The following is an 18,193-nucleotide window of genomic DNA, read 5'->3' as shown; positions in this document are numbered from 1 at the left end:
AGTATGAAGCACTTTTTTTATTTTTTCTGTTGACAACAAATTCTAGCCATCTTTATGTGCTATTTGTTTTCAGAGAGAGAGATTGATATTTGTCTTTAAACACATTTTAAATAATATTTTTAAACTCTTTTTTAAACATATAAATTCAAATTATTTAAACATATAAATTCAAATTAGGCTTATTTAACAAGTGAAAGTGAGTTTGGTGATTATGCATGTACTCCAGCTGCCAGGCAATATAGCAACAGCTTCCTTCCATGGAGGCCTACAATTGCTTCAGCCTTAATTCAGACATATTGATATCTGAGTTGCACTGAATGGCTTACACTATTTTTGATTGTAACCAATTTTATGGATTCCTCACACATCAGTCTTGAAATAGATTTCACAAAACAAGTACTGCCTCTTACATGTTCTTCCTTGTGCTTGACTTGGATTTCCTTCTCCATCTGCATACAGAGCTATAACATTTACCGAGTAAGCAGTGTCAGGAGTCAAGCGCTCCAGCATCACATCACGAGTGTTGCCTGGTACCACAATCTAAAACAGAAAGAAAATGCACCTACATTAAAAAAAAAAAATCTTCAATTTATGCCATATCTTTTTAGAATAACAATTTGAATGAAGTATAGAAAAATTGGGAACATGACCATGATGTGTATTTTTCAAGAAAAACAACACAATTTTAAAATAACCAAATAACACTGATATCAATTCAACAGCAGGTGCTACTAAATAAATAAATAAATAAAATAAAATAAATACATAAGGAGCGTTAATTCTGCAAATGGAGAGCTTGTTCTGCTATGTTTTTGTTTTACCTTATATTTTACATTAAATTTGTTCAGAAAAAAAAAATTAGGAACCCAAAACAAAAAATGCAAATTCTATCATGATTTCCTGACATGTAAAGGTCATTTTCTAATTGATAGGTTCCTACTCATGTCTAAAGTACTATGCAGTTACACTTTACAGATACCAATGACTCATTAAAAATTCTTATTCTTCCTTATGCAAAAATTTATGTACAACATGGGTGCATTTTATATGAGTATATTCACAGGCCTATATCTAAACCTGCACCCATTTCTACACAAGTCCAAGAACTCTTACTTCACATCTGGAGTGCAAATTTTTACCCCTGTGCAGACTTCACTGCTTACCCAGTCCTATTTAAGCACTAATGATTTAGGGGAAAGAGATGATCCAGTGGTAATACCATATAAATTTGGCATCTGGTTTCAGAATTAAACATTTCCTAATAAATATTGCTTCCTTCTGACTTTATAAAATAAAGATTTTAACTCATCTTTACCTGCAGTAAAATAAAGAATACCCATTAATCAGCTTTAAGTGTGACAGTCTTATCTCTTTTTTTTTTTTTTTTATTTCACCAAATTAAGCTTTTGTTTACAATATACTAAATTTCTATCGGTACAGTATTTTCATCAGGGACAATTCTAGGCAGATGGTTGGCCTACATTTATTGTTATTGTTCTACACTCATTGAAGGAAGAAATATCCTCCACACACTTTTAAGGAATTGTATAAAAACTAAATTACTTACAGATTCTGATGGCCTTGGGCCAGATAGTGAAGAGTAATTAATTCTGTATTGCTGTACTGGACCTGGAGCAGGTTCCCAACGGACATTCATGCTGTTTGGTGTGGGATTGTAAACTTGAATGTTTCTCGGTGTTCCTCTCTCCACTAGGTCAAGGATAATTAAAATTAAGTTTACAAGGCTGCTTACATAAGTTCTAGTTCTACTTGAATTTTCAACAGTGCTCAAAATAAGCTGAGAAATACTTTTGCCCAAAATAAACACATGATTTGTGTTACCCTAATGTTATTTATTTACCCTTCTACGAAGCTAAGAATCTTAGTTATTAATCTTTAAATGCATCCCTGCCAGGCAGCAGGGCAGCTACTGGCACTAGAATTGAAATTTTACTATTGTGTGTAAGTAAACAATAAGCTAGCTTCACAATATAACAGCTGAACTTGCCTGAGATAAATGAACTGAAAGTCTCCAAAGAAAAAGAATAAGTTACAGAGCTATAACCATAAACGTGCAGGTAAAGTTTTAGCTTGGGGGAAAAAAAAACATCTATAATTGATATAAATGAATTAGAAGGCTTCAATTTCTAATGATTTGAGTCACTAAACAAAAATCCCAACGTATTATTTAAAAGTACTGTTTTTACTTACAAGTTCTTCCAGTGTCAGACGTACGTCCACCATCCCCTTCTGGAAAAACTGGAACCACAGTTACAGTATAAGGTGTGTTGGGCTCAAGAGTTCTCAGGATGACATAGTTTGTATTTCCAGGTACTGTGGTCTACAAATTTAAAAAGAAATATAGAGGCATAATATTTACATGAAAATGCAAGAAGTTCAGCTTTTTGCATCTTTGCTAGTGTTGATAATTATTTTAGATTATATGCAAGATTACTACCCCACAAGGGTGCTGCACTTAACATAGGCAGGCCTATTAACATCAACCTAGATCTGATTTAACCCAAGAGAATTTCAATATTTGTTTGGTTTTTTTTTGCTGAATATAGCAGTAATCTCACAATCCAGAATGGCAGATTGCAATTTCCCCTCCTTTAACAATCACCTTGTCCACCATATCTCATTTCTAGACTGGATGTAATAAAATCTACATGATGGAAGAAAGCTGTTGATACTTGAGGTAAGAGAGTTCACGTTATCTTCTAGAATTGGCTTTCAGGAAGATTCTGTCTTGGACAATGGTTATTAAGTCCTATGCTCTCCTGTACAATCACTTATAGCTGACTTTCACTTTTGATCCAGTTCTACTATTATCAGTGAAGTGAATCTACAGTGATCTTTTTAATGGCTACTATTTAGCAGCTGGAGAGTCATTAAATCACTTTCAAAATCAGCATTACATAACACTACAACATGCTAATGACAACAAGTAATGAGCACCTCATGTTGTAAGTAAAATTCCACGGCATTTTAGGAATACTTTTTTCAGTAGCTCTGGGGATACTATTGAAATAGGAGTAATTCATGTAGTCCTTATTTCACTGGCACATTAACTTGCGCAGATGTGGAAAATGAAACAGAAGTGGGAAAGAATAAAATTTTCCCAATCTGCAACAAGTGTGATAGAATCCTATTTTCAAGATTGTTTTAGCTCATTAGTAATTAAGTAATTTTAGAAGATTAGAATCCACCCATGTGGATTTTTCTGCTTTCAAAAATATCATCCCAAATGACTATCTACTGCCATATGACTTCTTAATAGTAAAAATGGGTAGAAATAACATCTGACTTTACAGCCTTTTGTACACCCTGAAATCAGCTTTATGCTCACACACACTGCCCTAAGAATAAACAAACAAATAATGTGTGTGATATTAAATCTCCATGCTAAGGTCAAATACATAAAATGAAATATCAGTATTAGAGTTGAGAATAACTGATTTTCATGGAGGTGTTCTGCATTTGCTCCAGAGTGGATACAAACTGAAAAAGCCATGGTGTAGACAGACAAGACAGCAGTCAGTCCACAGCATTCCTCTCACTACCACCATGGGCTGCAATTTATTGGATAGTAAGATCAACAGAAGGATTTACCATTTCTTCTGCACCCCCAGCTGTAGGCCCATAAAATACTTTGTACTGACGAGGATTTCCTTCTGCATGATCCCATCGAACATTCAGAGTACTGGTGGTTGGGTCATAAACTAGCACGTTCTTCACAGTAGTGAGAGGTTCTGAAACAGATCAATGAGCTGTCAGAAATGTGGTGCCACATTCTCTTACCCTGTGCTATCTGATTACACTCATGCAACATATTATTAGAAAGTTTTTTTAAAAACAGGTTTAATAGTTCGTGTCAAACATTACTTGTATTCAACAATCAGAACACATCAGACCTGCCCAACAGCATAAGGAATGCTAAACATGGTAAAAAAATATCTGAACGTTATTTCAAAATTATACCATGATTTCATTAGGATTGATCTCATTTCTCTCCAAGCACATTGCTATGTTTGACCTTCCAAAGCAGGTTCAAAAATAAGTACAAATTAATTAATAAATCTATTAATAAATAGGTAATTTAAATATGCAACTAATTAAGTAATTGAAAAAACAGGGAACTGTTTTTTATGCCTGAAGTGCCTCTGTTAGCAAATCACTCAGTGCTTTCCACAGAAGGACTAAAATAGTATTGTTAACATAAAATAGTACAATCTCAAGTTGCACTCTGTAAAGGCCAGCCTCCAAATGGAAGGTGCTCACAAGAAGATAGTAAACTTACACCTAACAGCACACATATGAGAGTCACATGCCCTCAGATCCCTCGTTTTGGTTAAATTGTGACATAAATGGGACTATTAAACAGATTAAAGTGAGGAAGAAGTTCAATGGTAGCATTAGGGTTTCAGCTTTCAGAAGTCTAAAACTAGTGGCCTAGGATTTCTCTTTAGGCAGTAGACTGATAGGCCATCCTAAATTAGTTTAGATACTTGAAATCCACCAAAGGACAAATAACAAATAGGCATGATGCATTTCACCATAGAAATATTTTCTCATCTAATCTGAAATGCAATACACCAAATTTGTTTCACACCTAACAAGACCACAAAAAGTTTCTTACTGGTTCTGCCTCGTCCTGTCATTCGCCCCCCTTCACCATCTGCGTATATTGAGGACACAGTGATAGCGTACGGTGTGTCAGGCTGCAGCTTCTGTATCACTACACTGTTCTGCCGTCCACCTACCATCGTCTGCAGTAAAACAAAAGGAAAAGATTAAAGTGCTTTTCATGCTGCTGTTTTTATGCTTTCTGTAATAACGAACCATGTAATCATTTGATGCTGAGAGGAAAACACTATGGTATATCGTATTGTGCAATCTTCTTGGGATGGAAGCTGACAGTAGGCATTGAATAATAATAATATTTTCATATATATTCATATTTATCTTTAAAATTTCAGAGAGAGTACAGCAACACAAAGCCAGTATTCTTTAAGACCTCCAAACTTGCATGTAACCACAATCACACATTGTCAGTTCTGTGCCAGAACAGCGCTGTTTCTCCACATTGCATCTGACTATATAATATTGAAATCATGAAAAAGTCTTTTATTCATTTTGACAGACTGTGAATTGTCCTTATTATGCTCCACTCTCAGGTAGAAGGCAAGCATGGAATAAATTACAATACCCTGCAGATCTCTAATATAACATTTTATTGACATTGTCAATCCTTGGCAGTTTATAACATGACACTTCTGTTTCTAATACATCCTTGTTAAGAGTCTAAAATCATTATACATCTTTCATTCCAATTTTTCTTTAATGTAGAATCACAGAATGGTTTGGGTTGGAAGGGACTTTAAAGATCATCTCATTCCACTCCCCTACCATGGGCAGGGACGCCATCCACCAGGCCAAGTTTCTCAAAGCCCCATCTGACCTGGCCTTAAACATTCCAGGGTTGGGGCACCCACAGCTTCTCTGGGCAACCAGTTCCAGTGTTCCAACCACCCTCTGAGTAAAAAATGTCTTCCTTACACCTAATCTAAATCCACACTCTTTTAGTTTAAACCATTACCCCTTGTCTTACACCCCCTGATGAAGAGTCCCTCCCTAGCTTTCGGCTCCCTTTAAATACTGGAAGGCTGCTATAAGGTCTCCCCACAGACTTTTATTTCTGGGCTAAACACCACCACCTCTCTTAGCCCTTCTTCCAGGACAGGTGCTCCAGTCCTCAGAGGGGGTATATATAATCCTGTTCCAACAATCTCCACCAAGGAAAAGATTTGCAGTGCATTGCAAATAATATTCAGATCTCTGGCACCTGGGAATTTTGAGATTTTGTGGTTTTAATTGTGTGAAAAGTGCACTCGCTCTAGAGCATCTTTTTTACTTTTAAGACTACCTACTTATTTTCAAAGCCTACTCAATTCATATGTGTATGTTGTCATAAGATCTTATGCTGATGAAGTGATAACAAGCAAGAATTTACTCATCTTCGTATTTCATTGAATAATTTTAATTTACAAGGAAACTTTTGATTTGTACTGAAGTGTCCAAAACACAGTTCAAACCATAAATGCTTTTAGCATCCTATTGTGGCTACCTCCATAGTTTCATGTCTATTTGCCTTTCAAAATCTGTCCCTAAATGATCACAGTGGTCTCCACAGTTTGATGTGCAGTTTTTGCAGTGTAGTCTTCAAATCATCTGTGGTGGTCACTCCTGATGCCAAGGCCATGAGATGTCAGACCAGTATTAAAGAGAAATTAAGACCTTCTAGAAATTTCATTTTATAATTCAGTGGGACAGTCCTGGGGACCCAGCCACAGCAGTTTAATCAAATATCACAGTGACAAAAAAAGTAAGTAATTACTATCCTGTGACTGAGAATTATTTGCAGACATTAATAGGTTGTGAACAGAGCATGCTTTCCTCAGAAAATGGAGTCTTCTCCAGCTCCCACTGCTGGGCTTTATCCAGTTGTGAATAATTATGTCCATTAAGATTAGTTAAGTCTATCCTTTGTCACTGCACAAATTTCCACAAAATGCCCATAGTTCTTTTCTTTTTTCACTCCAGTACAAGCAAAAAAAAATGAATTAACCTTGCTGCTGCTTCTTATTCTTTTAATGATTTCTCAACTAAAGTCATTCAACAATTCAATTACTTTTACTGAAATGCATGTTGTTCAGAAGAAAGTAGAAACGGGTGCATAAGTATCCAAAACATTCCTGGATATGCTTCTGAACATGGTGATCTCTGATTACAGGAACAAGCTAAACATGTGTGGTTTTCATCTGAGACTCTGAGTCATGTGTCACTAACCACAACAGCTTCCCACTGCAGAAGAGGGCATTTTTAAGTAGCACTTTTTTCTGATAAACAGGCTGACTGAATTAACATTCCCAAGTGGTGTTGCATGGACCATGGGCACTCATCACAATTCTTGCTAACGATTCAGGGAAAGTTGGCTGATCATACTGTAGTGGTTCTCCCTATCATTACAGCTGCTCAATCATATTAAATGACACTCAAATAACCTTAAACTCTTCCCTAGCACGTTTCCCATGGACCCATGTTTGCAGCTAAGACTTCTTGGGGGGTTATTCTGTCCCCAGCATAGTAAGAGAGGATACCATGCAATTCTCAACTGCCCACAGTATGTTCCAAGGCAAAGTGCCTCTAATAACGCACAAGACACAGTATGAAAACAAAACAAAACAAAACAAAACATGATGAACACTGGACTATGGAAGTGGTCATGGTAGTTCTTGACTGTTGAGATAACTATCTGTGTATCTGTAACTTGTATTCTCATGTGCTGCTTGATTTATTCCTCAACAGACTGTAACTATATTCTAGTTATATCTATAGACTATATGATTTTTTTAAAGGGCTGTATCCAGAGTTACTGGGTTATTTGCTCCCTAGAGAACGTTCTATCTCAGATCTGAAAGAAGAGAAAGAAAAAGGTAGGAATATATACTTATCTACTACAAATACGTCTTTACCTAAAAGGTGATTAATATGTAGTTGTGATTTGTAAATAAATTCTTCTAACACATTAATTTGCAGAACTACCTTATAATAACTACAGCAATTCAAAATTAGTTACCGACTGTTCAGGGCCATCTCCACTGATAGGCTGGTAAATGATCTTGTATCTCTGTACTCGACCACTGGCAGGGTCCCACTTTACAGTCAAACTGTGTGACGTTGCATTGTATACCTGAAGGTTTCGTGGGCCACTCTTTGGGGCTGAAAAAGGTAGTGAAGAATAAATATTTAATTCAAGCAAAAAGCAGGGACAAACACTTCATTCATACTTTTAGGACTGAATGAATGCCTGACCAAGAGCAGAATGTATTAAGAACAAGAAAACATAAACTGTAATGTTTGTAAAACAATAAACATGTGGTAATCTAGTGTTTAGTATTCTTCCAAATACACAATGCTGTTCATTAAATGATCTCAGCTTTTTAATGTCAACATTCTTCTCAGTTTAGAAAAAAAGAAGTAGCTATGAGTTTTCTTTAATAATAACATACCCGGAAATTCAGATTCTTACCTGGTGTAGTTATAGGTACCAAGGGTACTAGAAAAAAAATAAAAATAGAAAGAGTGTTCAGTATTCTTGTACGTGTATGCTTTCTGATTTAACAAATATCAATAATAACATGCAGATACCCTGTAATTACTTACATGTTCGTTCACTGCCAATCAGGTCATCGCTTTCTGATTCATCAGGATAGATGGCAGTAACTGAGACTTCATACAATGTATCTGGATCCAGATTTTCAAAGACCAGACTGTTGTCATCCCCATTTAAGATGGTCTTGTGGGGGAAATAATAAATAGATAGATAGATAAATAGATAGATAAATTTTAAAATATGCCCTCTGAGAGACTGCCCCCAAAATCTTATGGTGACTATTCTTACCTCCTGTTTTTCTGATCTTCCATAGGGTCCCCAGGTTATTCTATACAGAGAGACATCTGGAGCTCCATGATCCCAAGTTCCTCTGAAACTATGTTTTGTTACGTCTGTGATTCTGAGATTGACTGGTGCTGGCACAGGCTCTATAGTGAGAAAAGGAAACGATGTAACTACAAAATAAAGTTAAGCCAAGGAACTACTCAAACAAAGAATTTAGAAGATTATGTAGAAGATTCAGACCTTACTTACCATGCTTCAAATGACTACAGTAAAATACTGTGGTATAACTCAGCCCACCTACTCTAAGCAAATTGTCCTTTATAATCTCACATCAACAGGTCGTCACCTGATAAAACCACTCTAATGACCTCAGAAAAACTCACACACCTACTCACAACAAACAAAGTCCTAGCTCTTTCATTTTGGAGTTAGAAGAGGTAATTACAAACTCCCACATACAGACATTGAGGTCCTGCATGAGTTTCTTCCAGATCTTAAAATTCCTTATACAAACTAAGTAAGTCATGACTGAATTACAAGATTGTCTTAGAAAAAGTTCACTGAGGTTAACTGTAGGTTAAGAAGGCAAAATGTTATAGCTACTGGAAAGAAATTAGTAAAGAGGTAAAACCAAAGAATGAAATTAAAAGCAATTATTTTGGCTGATTTTTCCTCTTTCTCTTTACACATTCAGACAAAACCATAGCTACAAACCACAGGCTTACACAAAAACAAGCAAATCCACAACAACAACAAAAACTCAAAAATATTTTTCAAAACACCAGGCTTTAAAATGGGAAACTCGGAAAAAAAAAAAAAAAAGTGAGAGCATTTTTCTTTCTTTTCACTTCAGAGTGATTGTCAGTGATAAAGTAGTACTGCTCATTTCTATTGTAGCTCTTCATTTTAACTGTGTTCTTAACTGTGTTCTAAAGATTAGATCAGGATGACGGCTTCCCTGATGTCAGCTTTTTCTTTTCAGTTGGACATGTCTCTGTGGTGGTTTTACCGTGCTAGGCAGCTAAACACCACAACCGCTCTCTCACTGCTGCAGGGAAAGTTAACATTCCAGCCAGAACCAGTACAGTCTCTTACATGGATATCTGCTCTTACACTCCATGCAATATGATTGTCTTATTCTGTTGTTATTACTGAAGAGTCACCTTTATGCTTCCCTGAATAACATCTCTAGAAGTACAGGAGGCTGATTTACCATTTCATGCTACAAAAACTCTCTGCTATCAGAAGAAAGATCACATCTCTTTAAGCCCCTACTATATGTCCCAGATTCTCACTTGCTTTCCTAGATGTCAATGAACTGTACAGACTTGCAAACCCTTTACTCTGCATTCTCTAATTCTACCCTTACATTCCTCCTTCAGCATCCTAATGTCAATAATTATGCTTCAGTTGCTGGTCTTTCCCCTCATTGCAGACTGCAGTTTCAGTGTTCGCTGCAGTAAAACACAACTCATCTGAGACTTCTGGGGGTTATATTGCAAATTATGCTACAAATAAAATATTTCTCAAACAGATGAAATTGTTTCCACCTTAACTCAACATGAGTATATTGCAACATACTCAAATAGAATATAACATAAAAATATTAAAAGAAGGTTTGTTAGGAAAACTTACGAGTAACAGCTTCTGCAACTGCTGGTAGAGATTCCCCTTCATCATACACAGCAACAACTTTTACATTATACAGTCTTTGGGAGGAAAGGTCAGGAAGAGTGGTGCTGGTTTTGAGTCTGTCAATTTCCACCTAGGAAATGCATCAACAGAAAATACTCATTCAATTAGAAAAACACATTTAAACTTCAAAGAGTTATATTCATGTCCAGCAGTACAATTATGGAAAGTTTGCACCTAACTGTAAGGAAGACATCTCAGTAGACAGAGGGGCTAACACACCTTTATTCTGCAATCGTGTTCTCCTAATTCTAAAAGTTTGGCAAGGTAACACTTAAGCAGAGAGCAGAAATGGCTGTTTATCGAAGCATAGAATAATTCTCCAATCAGTTTGAGGGTTTTTTTTCCCTTTTCTTTAAGACGAGAAGAAGGAGGGAAAGAAAGGAAAAATCCATCTCAAGTTTATTCAGCTTCCTAGACATCAGTACCAAAGGGTACTGACTGCAAATTCCAAGAACTGATGTTCTCTGTTCTTAATGCTGGCTTGCTATATTGTTTTTACTATTTATTTAATACGCTGGCTCCTCAAAACAAAACCACCAAGTACTTGCAAAAACATTCCTTTTGCTTACCTCCTTTATGTCAGTTTCATCGGCTACTTTGTATCTTAGGATGTATTTTCGAACCTTCCCTGGAGCAGGATCCCAGAGGACATTCATGCTGCTGTGAGTAACATCCCTAATTGTCAAGCCTCTTGGTCCAGGCAAAGGTACTGTAAAATAATGACAGTAGCAGGTGAAAATGCTATTCACAGCAGAGCCACAGGTCTCTCAGAAGTCATTAAGTATTTTCATATATTGCACTGAAATGGAGGCAATAATTTTACATGAAGTTCATTGCTCAGACCATTATCTGAGACAGCTTAAGAACATATTGTCCCAGCAATAAGCAAAACAGCTATAAACAAGTAGCTTCATATTTGTAAATTATGAGCACAATACAGAAGTAACAGAGCTTAAAAACGTAACTTTTCATGAACAGTCAAGGGCTTAGCATTTTTCAAGTACATAAGGATTACCATCTAGCCCAGAAACATTCTTCTGGCAGTAGGAAATGTTTAAGGAAAGATGTTTAAGGAAATGTAAGCTATGTTTAAGCCATGATTAGATCAATTTTTCCCTTTGTATGGCATGTTTCCTTCTCACCTAACTTTTCCAATTTTATTAATATTTGGGGGCCATTGCGTTTTCTGTATTTTAGAGAATGTCTGAATTTGAGAAGAAGGTTTCTAAATGTAAGCAAGATTGAGTCATTTTTAAAAACACTATAGTACTATAACTACCTTCATTACTGAAGGAAAAAAAAAATGTTCCTCTTTGGAGGAAAAAGTAGGTACCTTTTCATTGAAATTGCCTGTAAGGTCTTTTGGCAATGTGAGAGTGCTATAAAATGCATTAAATATGGACAAGATGGTCTTCTAAATAAAACAGAATATATAAAAACTGTTGCATTAAATAAAATGAAAGTTAAATTCTGCTGAAGCAATAACAACAAAGCAAAAACCAAGATGTACATACATGTCACTTCCTGGGAGGTGAGTGGGTCACTGATGATATCACCAAACAATACATGAGCTGTTAAAGTGTACTCAGTATTGGGGATGAGGTCTACTAGCTGAACCTCATTCACTGATGGCCCAACACGCATCTGTACAAGAAAAATAACACACCATGTTTAAAAACTAAAGAATGCAAAGGCAGAAGAGCAAGCAATGATTTAACTTCAAGGGAATTTTGTTTATGAGATTCACAGTATATTTACAGCTTCCTGACTGATGTCATTGTATACAATATCCCAGTAATCACTGCACTTTGAGTGCTACATATCAGCCTCTTTGGTTATTGTGATATATCAAGAAAATCTGTTTTTCTGATTATTTTGGTAGAGTACAAGAGGTGAAGACAAATTCTCTTACCTCTTTCTCTGTGGCTGGGACTGTGGCATTCACTGGTTCGTATGTTAACAAGTAACCTGTAGCTCCATTGACAGGTTCCCATCTCACTCGCATAGAAGTTGATCCAATGTCATAAACATACAGGTTTCTAACTGAAGACATTGGCACTGTCATATAAAAAAATGTATTATTTTTTTTTCACCTTTTTCACTTTTCATATTTCACATCACAGACAGTGATCATCACATTATAGTGACATATCACTATAGTGATAGTACATCACAGAAAATTATGCTCTTGGTGTATTGGGGTACATTACAGGCAGTAAAAAAGTCATCTACAAGTAGCAGTATTTTAAATGGTGCTAAATTTAAGAATGAAGTAATTGTCATCACATTTCAAATATGCTAAAGATTTGCTATATGCACAGCTAAAAAACTATCTTACAAGTCTGCAGTGGAACACTTGAATATTCTAAAAAGCAATATTAACTCACATGAATGATCTAATATAAAACAGTACATGACTACTTTGAGATCTGCGCTTCTAAAAAGATTTTATATACTTTCTTTTTCTATATTTCTCAAAATATCGAATAAACATCAAAAATTATCACAGACTTTATAAAAATTATGTAGCTTCTTTAGGGATTTATGACAAGCCCAATGCAAAACAATGACAGAATTGAAATGAGACATTAGCATTCAATATCCTTGAACAGGCAGGAAAGTCACCCTATGTTGCATTCAGCACCAATCCACCTAAATCAGTGCTGTAGACAGCTGACAGTAAAAACATAATGGCTGCGTCGCATAAAAGTGATTTTACTGTGTTGAACATACTTTTAATTAATCTGATAAAATCAGAATGAATTTCACATAGTATTCTGTCTGCTAATAGCAGGAATTAATTATCTAATCTGGAAATGAAGGACTACAGGTTTCTATCTGATCAAATTTCTAGAATTTATAAACTCTGCCTTGTAATTCATTGCTATTGCTCTAGTCTAAGAAGGTGTGTACACACATGCTTTATAAGCTCGGAATGAAGTTGGAACAAACACTTTTTCCACACTGCAATTTGTCTTTGCTACAGCTTTCTGGACAAGATCTCAACAACCAGGGTAACATTTGATCATTGAAATTAAAAATTTTGTCTCCTCTAAAAAGAAAGCCCACAGTGCTAAAAGTTCTTTTGAACAGTTCTCCTCATAACAAATTGCTTTTTATGTCATTCGCATGACAATTCTAACTTACAGGTTGTTTCACTGCCGATTAGAGGTTCGCTGCTTTCATCTTCTACCACTGAAAACACGTTAACAACATATTCTGTTTCAGGTTTCAGATCTTTCAGAACTGTTGTAGTTTCCATCCTACTTACATAAAACTACATAAAAGAGAAGGAATGTTAACAACTGTATAACAAATACATTTGTAAACCTGTCTCTAAGAGAAAAATAATTCCTTGTGAAACTCTTCAGAAATCAATGGTTTGGAACTGAAAATCACTATAGTGTTAATCTTCTACATATTTTATCTTACAGGATAACATTATTTTTGCAAAGTAAGCTAAAGCTTGCTCAAGCAGACTTGTTTTCAACAGGACTGGGTATAGCTAGCACCCTGCTTTCACACATGATGTAAATTTTTACATTATTCAGCAATGTAAAGAAAATGCCATCACAATGTTACCACCCGGAAAAAGATTTCAAGCATCCAGGATAATCCAGATTGTTACAGCACATGCCACTAGCAACACCTCGCAGAATAGCAATGCCAGCAAGCAGTCAAGCTGCAAAGTCCATGTGCACCGGAATGATTGCTCCAACCCAAATCAGAAGTCAAATCCTGAGGTCATGTTTTACTAAGATTAAGCTCACCATAAGTCAAATTTGAGTTAAGATTTAAAAGCTACATTCAGAGATCGTACATTCAGAGTTCACTCTATCTTCTTTTTTTTTTCTTTTAAAAATAAAATGTATTAAAAGGACAGTGAGCTTACTTGTGAGTATGCTCAGAAAAATTCTACTACAGACTTATTTAAACTGATATAGGATAATGGAATACGAACGGAAAGGAATTACTGGAAATATCAGTAAACATTTTTAATAAATACATTTTACTCCAGGATTAATAATTTTAAAACAACCAAAGCCATCTTTATGCTCCTATTTCTTTGTAGTTTTGTTTAGCATTTATTGAAATTCTCGACCTTGGAAGCCTTTTTTATTTTCGTTATACTGTACAGACAATAATGAGCAAAATCTTTAGAACGATGTTAGTGTAATGTGGAATTCCAATATTATTGTGGCCAATCTCAGAGATAAACATTCAGTACTAACCTGTTGAGGGGGACCTCCAGTGGCAGGGTAATATTCAACTCTGTACCTATCAACACTCTCAGGAGGTGGACTCCATCTCAGACGGAAAGAACGGGGTGTCACTTCTGAAATAACTAGGTTAGAGGGAGGTGGCAAATCACCTACAAGTGGAAAAAAGTTAAAAATATATTAATTTATCTTTTGTCATCAGGAATTAACAAAATGAAAATGTCAGATATTGACAATTGAAAACAAACTAGAACAAGACAAAAAATACTTTAGGAAAAAAAAAAAAAGAAAAAAGACAAAAAAAAAAAAAAAAGACTCCAGTGTTTTCTTGGAGTACCATCAGCTACCATTACTGTTTTCCCATGCCAGGCTTTGCTTTTGAGCTGTCAGACATTAATACTTAAAACGGTAGGGTTGCTATAATTTTCTTTATTGAATGAGAATCATCAAAGAACCTGCCACACTGAGGAAAAAGGTAACATGTTGAGAAACGTACTTCCTGACTCTGGGAAAAAAGGCAGGCATGTCCAGCCATGTCATGCTGTGTTAGGTATAACACAGTCATTGTTTAAAAGAAAGAAAGAATCCCTGCAGGGTAGTCCAGGTGGTCTGCACAACTTCCTCACACTAGCAGCTGAAAAAACAGCCCAGGGCTACGCAGTGTTCCCAGTAAGTAATAAAAAGGAATTAGCATCACAAGCACATAGATGGAAAAAGGATGAACTAGACTGAAAATGTGTTGTACCTGGACCTTTCACACTGTTACACAGATTCGTGGTTACATCCTCAACAATGCTAGCCAGGAAGGAGAAATCTGCAACATTGTAAGCATGGATGTCATCTGGATCCGTTGCAATCTGCTTCAATTCATTTTCATCCGCATTTTTAATACCTTACAGAGAAGACATGAAAACAAAACTTGTTAGAAATGACAACTGTGAAACATAACACTATGAAAATAAGCCCTTAAACACGCTCTTTGAATGTAAGTACTGCTTTAGGTACTTACATGTTTCCACTTCTCTATACATTTAGCAGAGGGGTGGGAGGAAATTGGCTCAGGTCACGTCTTCATGTAATACTTACCAATTGCATAAAGTTCCACTCCCTCATCTCTGAGTCTTCTTGAAGGGGTGACTACATCATCTTGTGATTTGCCATCAGTGATGAGAACACCAATTTTGCGAGCTCTGGGCCGTAAACCTGCATCTTGCCTGAAGTTGTTTTTTAAGATGAAATCCAAGGCCATTCCTAGCATGATACAAAGAGGACAACCATCACTATAAACTGTTTCAACATACAGTCATGATAAAGGCTAGCATTTCATCCTAGTGATTTCACTCTGAAAACATCATTCCACAATTTACCACTTCAAGAGGCACTCATTACCTAGTACGTCTGTCACGTACGCTTAACAGCATCTGGCACTATTTCAGCCCTTTGAAGGTCTATAATCTCTTACCTCCTATGCATCACGCTCCTATATGATCCACTCTATCCTCCCTTCTGGGTCACCTTGCTTTAACACCAACCCTGACATGGGTTGGCATTACCTGCCAACCCTGACCTTTTCTTCTTCTCATATGCTCAACAATAACTCAAGCTCTTCATCACCCAAGATCTTCTTTCCTTCTCTCTTTTTCTAGATTTTCACTAAGGATACATTTCCATGTACACATACATGTGTCCACATATGTATGCATATACATAGGCCCTACTCTCTTCCAACCATACTGGAGTGTATTATAAGGCCCTTTCACCACGGATTAATTTGAGCCCCCTACACAATTCCACTGTCAGCTACTAGAATTCTTTTCATGGAGCTTAAGGAAAATCCTAGCGGTGTGACATACCTGTTAGAGTATTGCCTCCTTTGTATGGTAAGTTGGCTACAGCCTCTAACAAAGCTTGTTTTGTTCGGTAAGCATTCAGATTCCATTCTGTCCTGGGATCTCCACTATACTGTGCAAGACCTGGAAAAAGCCATTATTACACAGTTATTATGTAGCTATGCAGCAACTATGCCTTATTTTCTCTCTGACATATGACAACTTACCAATTTGTACTTTGTCAGGACCAATATCAAAAACTTCAACGATACGAGCTATGAAGTTCCTGACAGTTTTAAAATTTGGCCGCCCAATACTCCATGAGCCATCCACCAGCAGCACAATATCAGCTTCTGCTCTGGTTCTACATTCTAAACCTGCCATGTCAACCAGAAAAATATAACCTTAGCATGATACGTTTCAACCAGAAAAATATAGCCTTAGCATGACAGCTTTCTTTCCCAATCCTCTTTTATATGACATATGTCATGAGTTAGTTTCCAAAATAGCTCTAGTTTTATTCACTGGCACTCTGTCAAGTATGACCTATTTGTGAACGTTATTCACACTAGTCACTAGTTCCATGGCAAAAGCTGTATAAATTTTTTTCATGTATGTTTCCTTTTAGAAATAAGCCTTCTAAAATGTCAGGGCCAGTACTCTTCCCTATTGTCATGTCAGGATCTATTTTGGTCTTTAAAGATGGCTGATAACCATCTTTCAGAGATTTTGTAAACTACTTCAGAGGATTTCCAAAGGACTACTGAGCTAACCACTGACATGGCAGTGAACATTATCAGATTATCCAAAGTCACAGTATTTTAGTCTATTGTTCATGACTAAACTATTGCTCAATTTTCAACTATGTAGCAGTGGAATTAACAGAATATATAACAACCACTTTCATATAAATATAATTTCTGAATTTTCAGGGACAAAAGACAGGTGGTACAGTAGTTTGCACATATAGGAAAGAAAGATCACAGTTTAGAAGATACACAAACATAAACACAGTTCAAGAAATAGAGAGGGGACAAGAACAAACATTTATATAAAGCTGCAATGTTCTGAAAATGTAAGTTATTTCAGGTATCTTCAATTCACAAATTACAGAATAAAATATGCATCATATTGTTTTCATCACAAGGAAAAATCACAAAATATTTATACAAAGCAGAAGGACACAATTTTATCCACAGCCATTTCAAAAAAAAAAAAAAATCCTTGCTCTCTCTCTTTTCCTGTAGATTGTGTTACCAGCTGCAAATTTTCTGGCTTCCTGCCATCAGAGCTTCTGGTCTTTATATGGAAGAAATCCCATTGAGAAAAATCAGCCACACTCATCACAGTTGAAAGATATTGTGATTTCATATATGTTCCACATAATTGATCCAACACTGCAGACTCATGAATATAACTATTCCATGTACCTGGGGGTTAAAACCATGATCCTCTTCTGCATAGAAAATATAGATCTAGTCTTTAGTCAGGACAATAAAATAAATTGGTAGTAGGGTTTAAGTAAAATTATGTTAGTTCAAAAACTTGCATGCATGACTTTAATATGGAAGTTAAGGTTAGCTTCTTGTACAACATAAAAGTTAAACTATTCTGACTTTTATTTTTCTTCCAACTACCATAGTTCCCCACATGGAAAATTCTAGCAAAGGCACCTAGGGCAATTTTTTCCCCCATTAATAAATAATGTACTATTACATTTACAGTCCCAGATATAAAATTCATTTCTCACATTAACCATGACTCAAATCCATGCATTAGTAAAACTAAATAGCTTAAAGAATATAACACTCAAGACAGAAATGACAGCTGGTGTAATAAAAAATAACAAACCACTCTTGGTGTAATTATTTTTCTGCCAGACTTATTACAGCTTTACTTTAATGTCACTGATGGCCTGTTATGTAGTTTTTCTTAGTTTTACCCTCTTGCATTAGACATAGTGGGACAGCAATAACTTCAGAAGTTTC

General features: G+C 35.9%; 1 protein-coding gene across 10 annotated transcripts in view; it reads right to left on the bottom strand.

Moving 5' to 3' along the window:
• COL12A1 (collagen type XII alpha 1 chain) overlaps positions 1-18,193 on the bottom strand; it is a 96,598-nt gene that overhangs the window by 40,056 nt on the left and 38,349 nt on the right. For all 10 annotated transcript variants that reach the window (XM_038177722.2, XM_038177723.2, XM_038177720.2 and 7 more), the window contains 19 exons: positions 16,433-16,582; positions 16,230-16,349; positions 15,463-15,627; positions 15,122-15,268; positions 14,389-14,528; positions 13,304-13,433; positions 12,069-12,214; positions 11,671-11,800; positions 10,726-10,865; positions 10,097-10,226; positions 8,465-8,604; positions 8,227-8,359; positions 8,093-8,119; positions 7,640-7,782; positions 4,640-4,769; positions 3,613-3,752; positions 2,212-2,341; positions 1,568-1,710; positions 411-540 (listed from right to left, as the gene is read on the bottom strand). In XM_038177722.2, coding sequence (XP_038033650.2) covers positions 411-540; positions 1,568-1,710; positions 2,212-2,341; positions 3,613-3,752; positions 4,640-4,769; positions 7,640-7,782; positions 8,093-8,119; positions 8,227-8,359; positions 8,465-8,604; positions 10,097-10,226; positions 10,726-10,865; positions 11,671-11,800; positions 12,069-12,214; positions 13,304-13,433; positions 14,389-14,528; positions 15,122-15,268; positions 15,463-15,627; positions 16,230-16,349; positions 16,433-16,582 — 2,514 coding nt within the window. The remainder of the gene's footprint in view (positions 1-410; positions 541-1,567; positions 1,711-2,211; positions 2,342-3,612; positions 3,753-4,639; positions 4,770-7,639; positions 7,783-8,092; positions 8,120-8,226; positions 8,360-8,464; positions 8,605-10,096; positions 10,227-10,725; positions 10,866-11,670; positions 11,801-12,068; positions 12,215-13,303; positions 13,434-14,388; positions 14,529-15,121; positions 15,269-15,462; positions 15,628-16,229; positions 16,350-16,432; positions 16,583-18,193) is intronic.

The sequence above is a fragment of the Anas platyrhynchos genome, chromosome 3 (genome assembly GCF_047663525.1).
Source record: "Anas platyrhynchos isolate ZD024472 breed Pekin duck chromosome 3, IASCAAS_PekinDuck_T2T, whole genome shotgun sequence".
Taxonomy (NCBI): Eukaryota; Metazoa; Chordata; class Aves; order Anseriformes; family Anatidae; genus Anas; species Anas platyrhynchos.
This window is presented reverse-complemented; position numbering and strand designations above follow the sequence as displayed.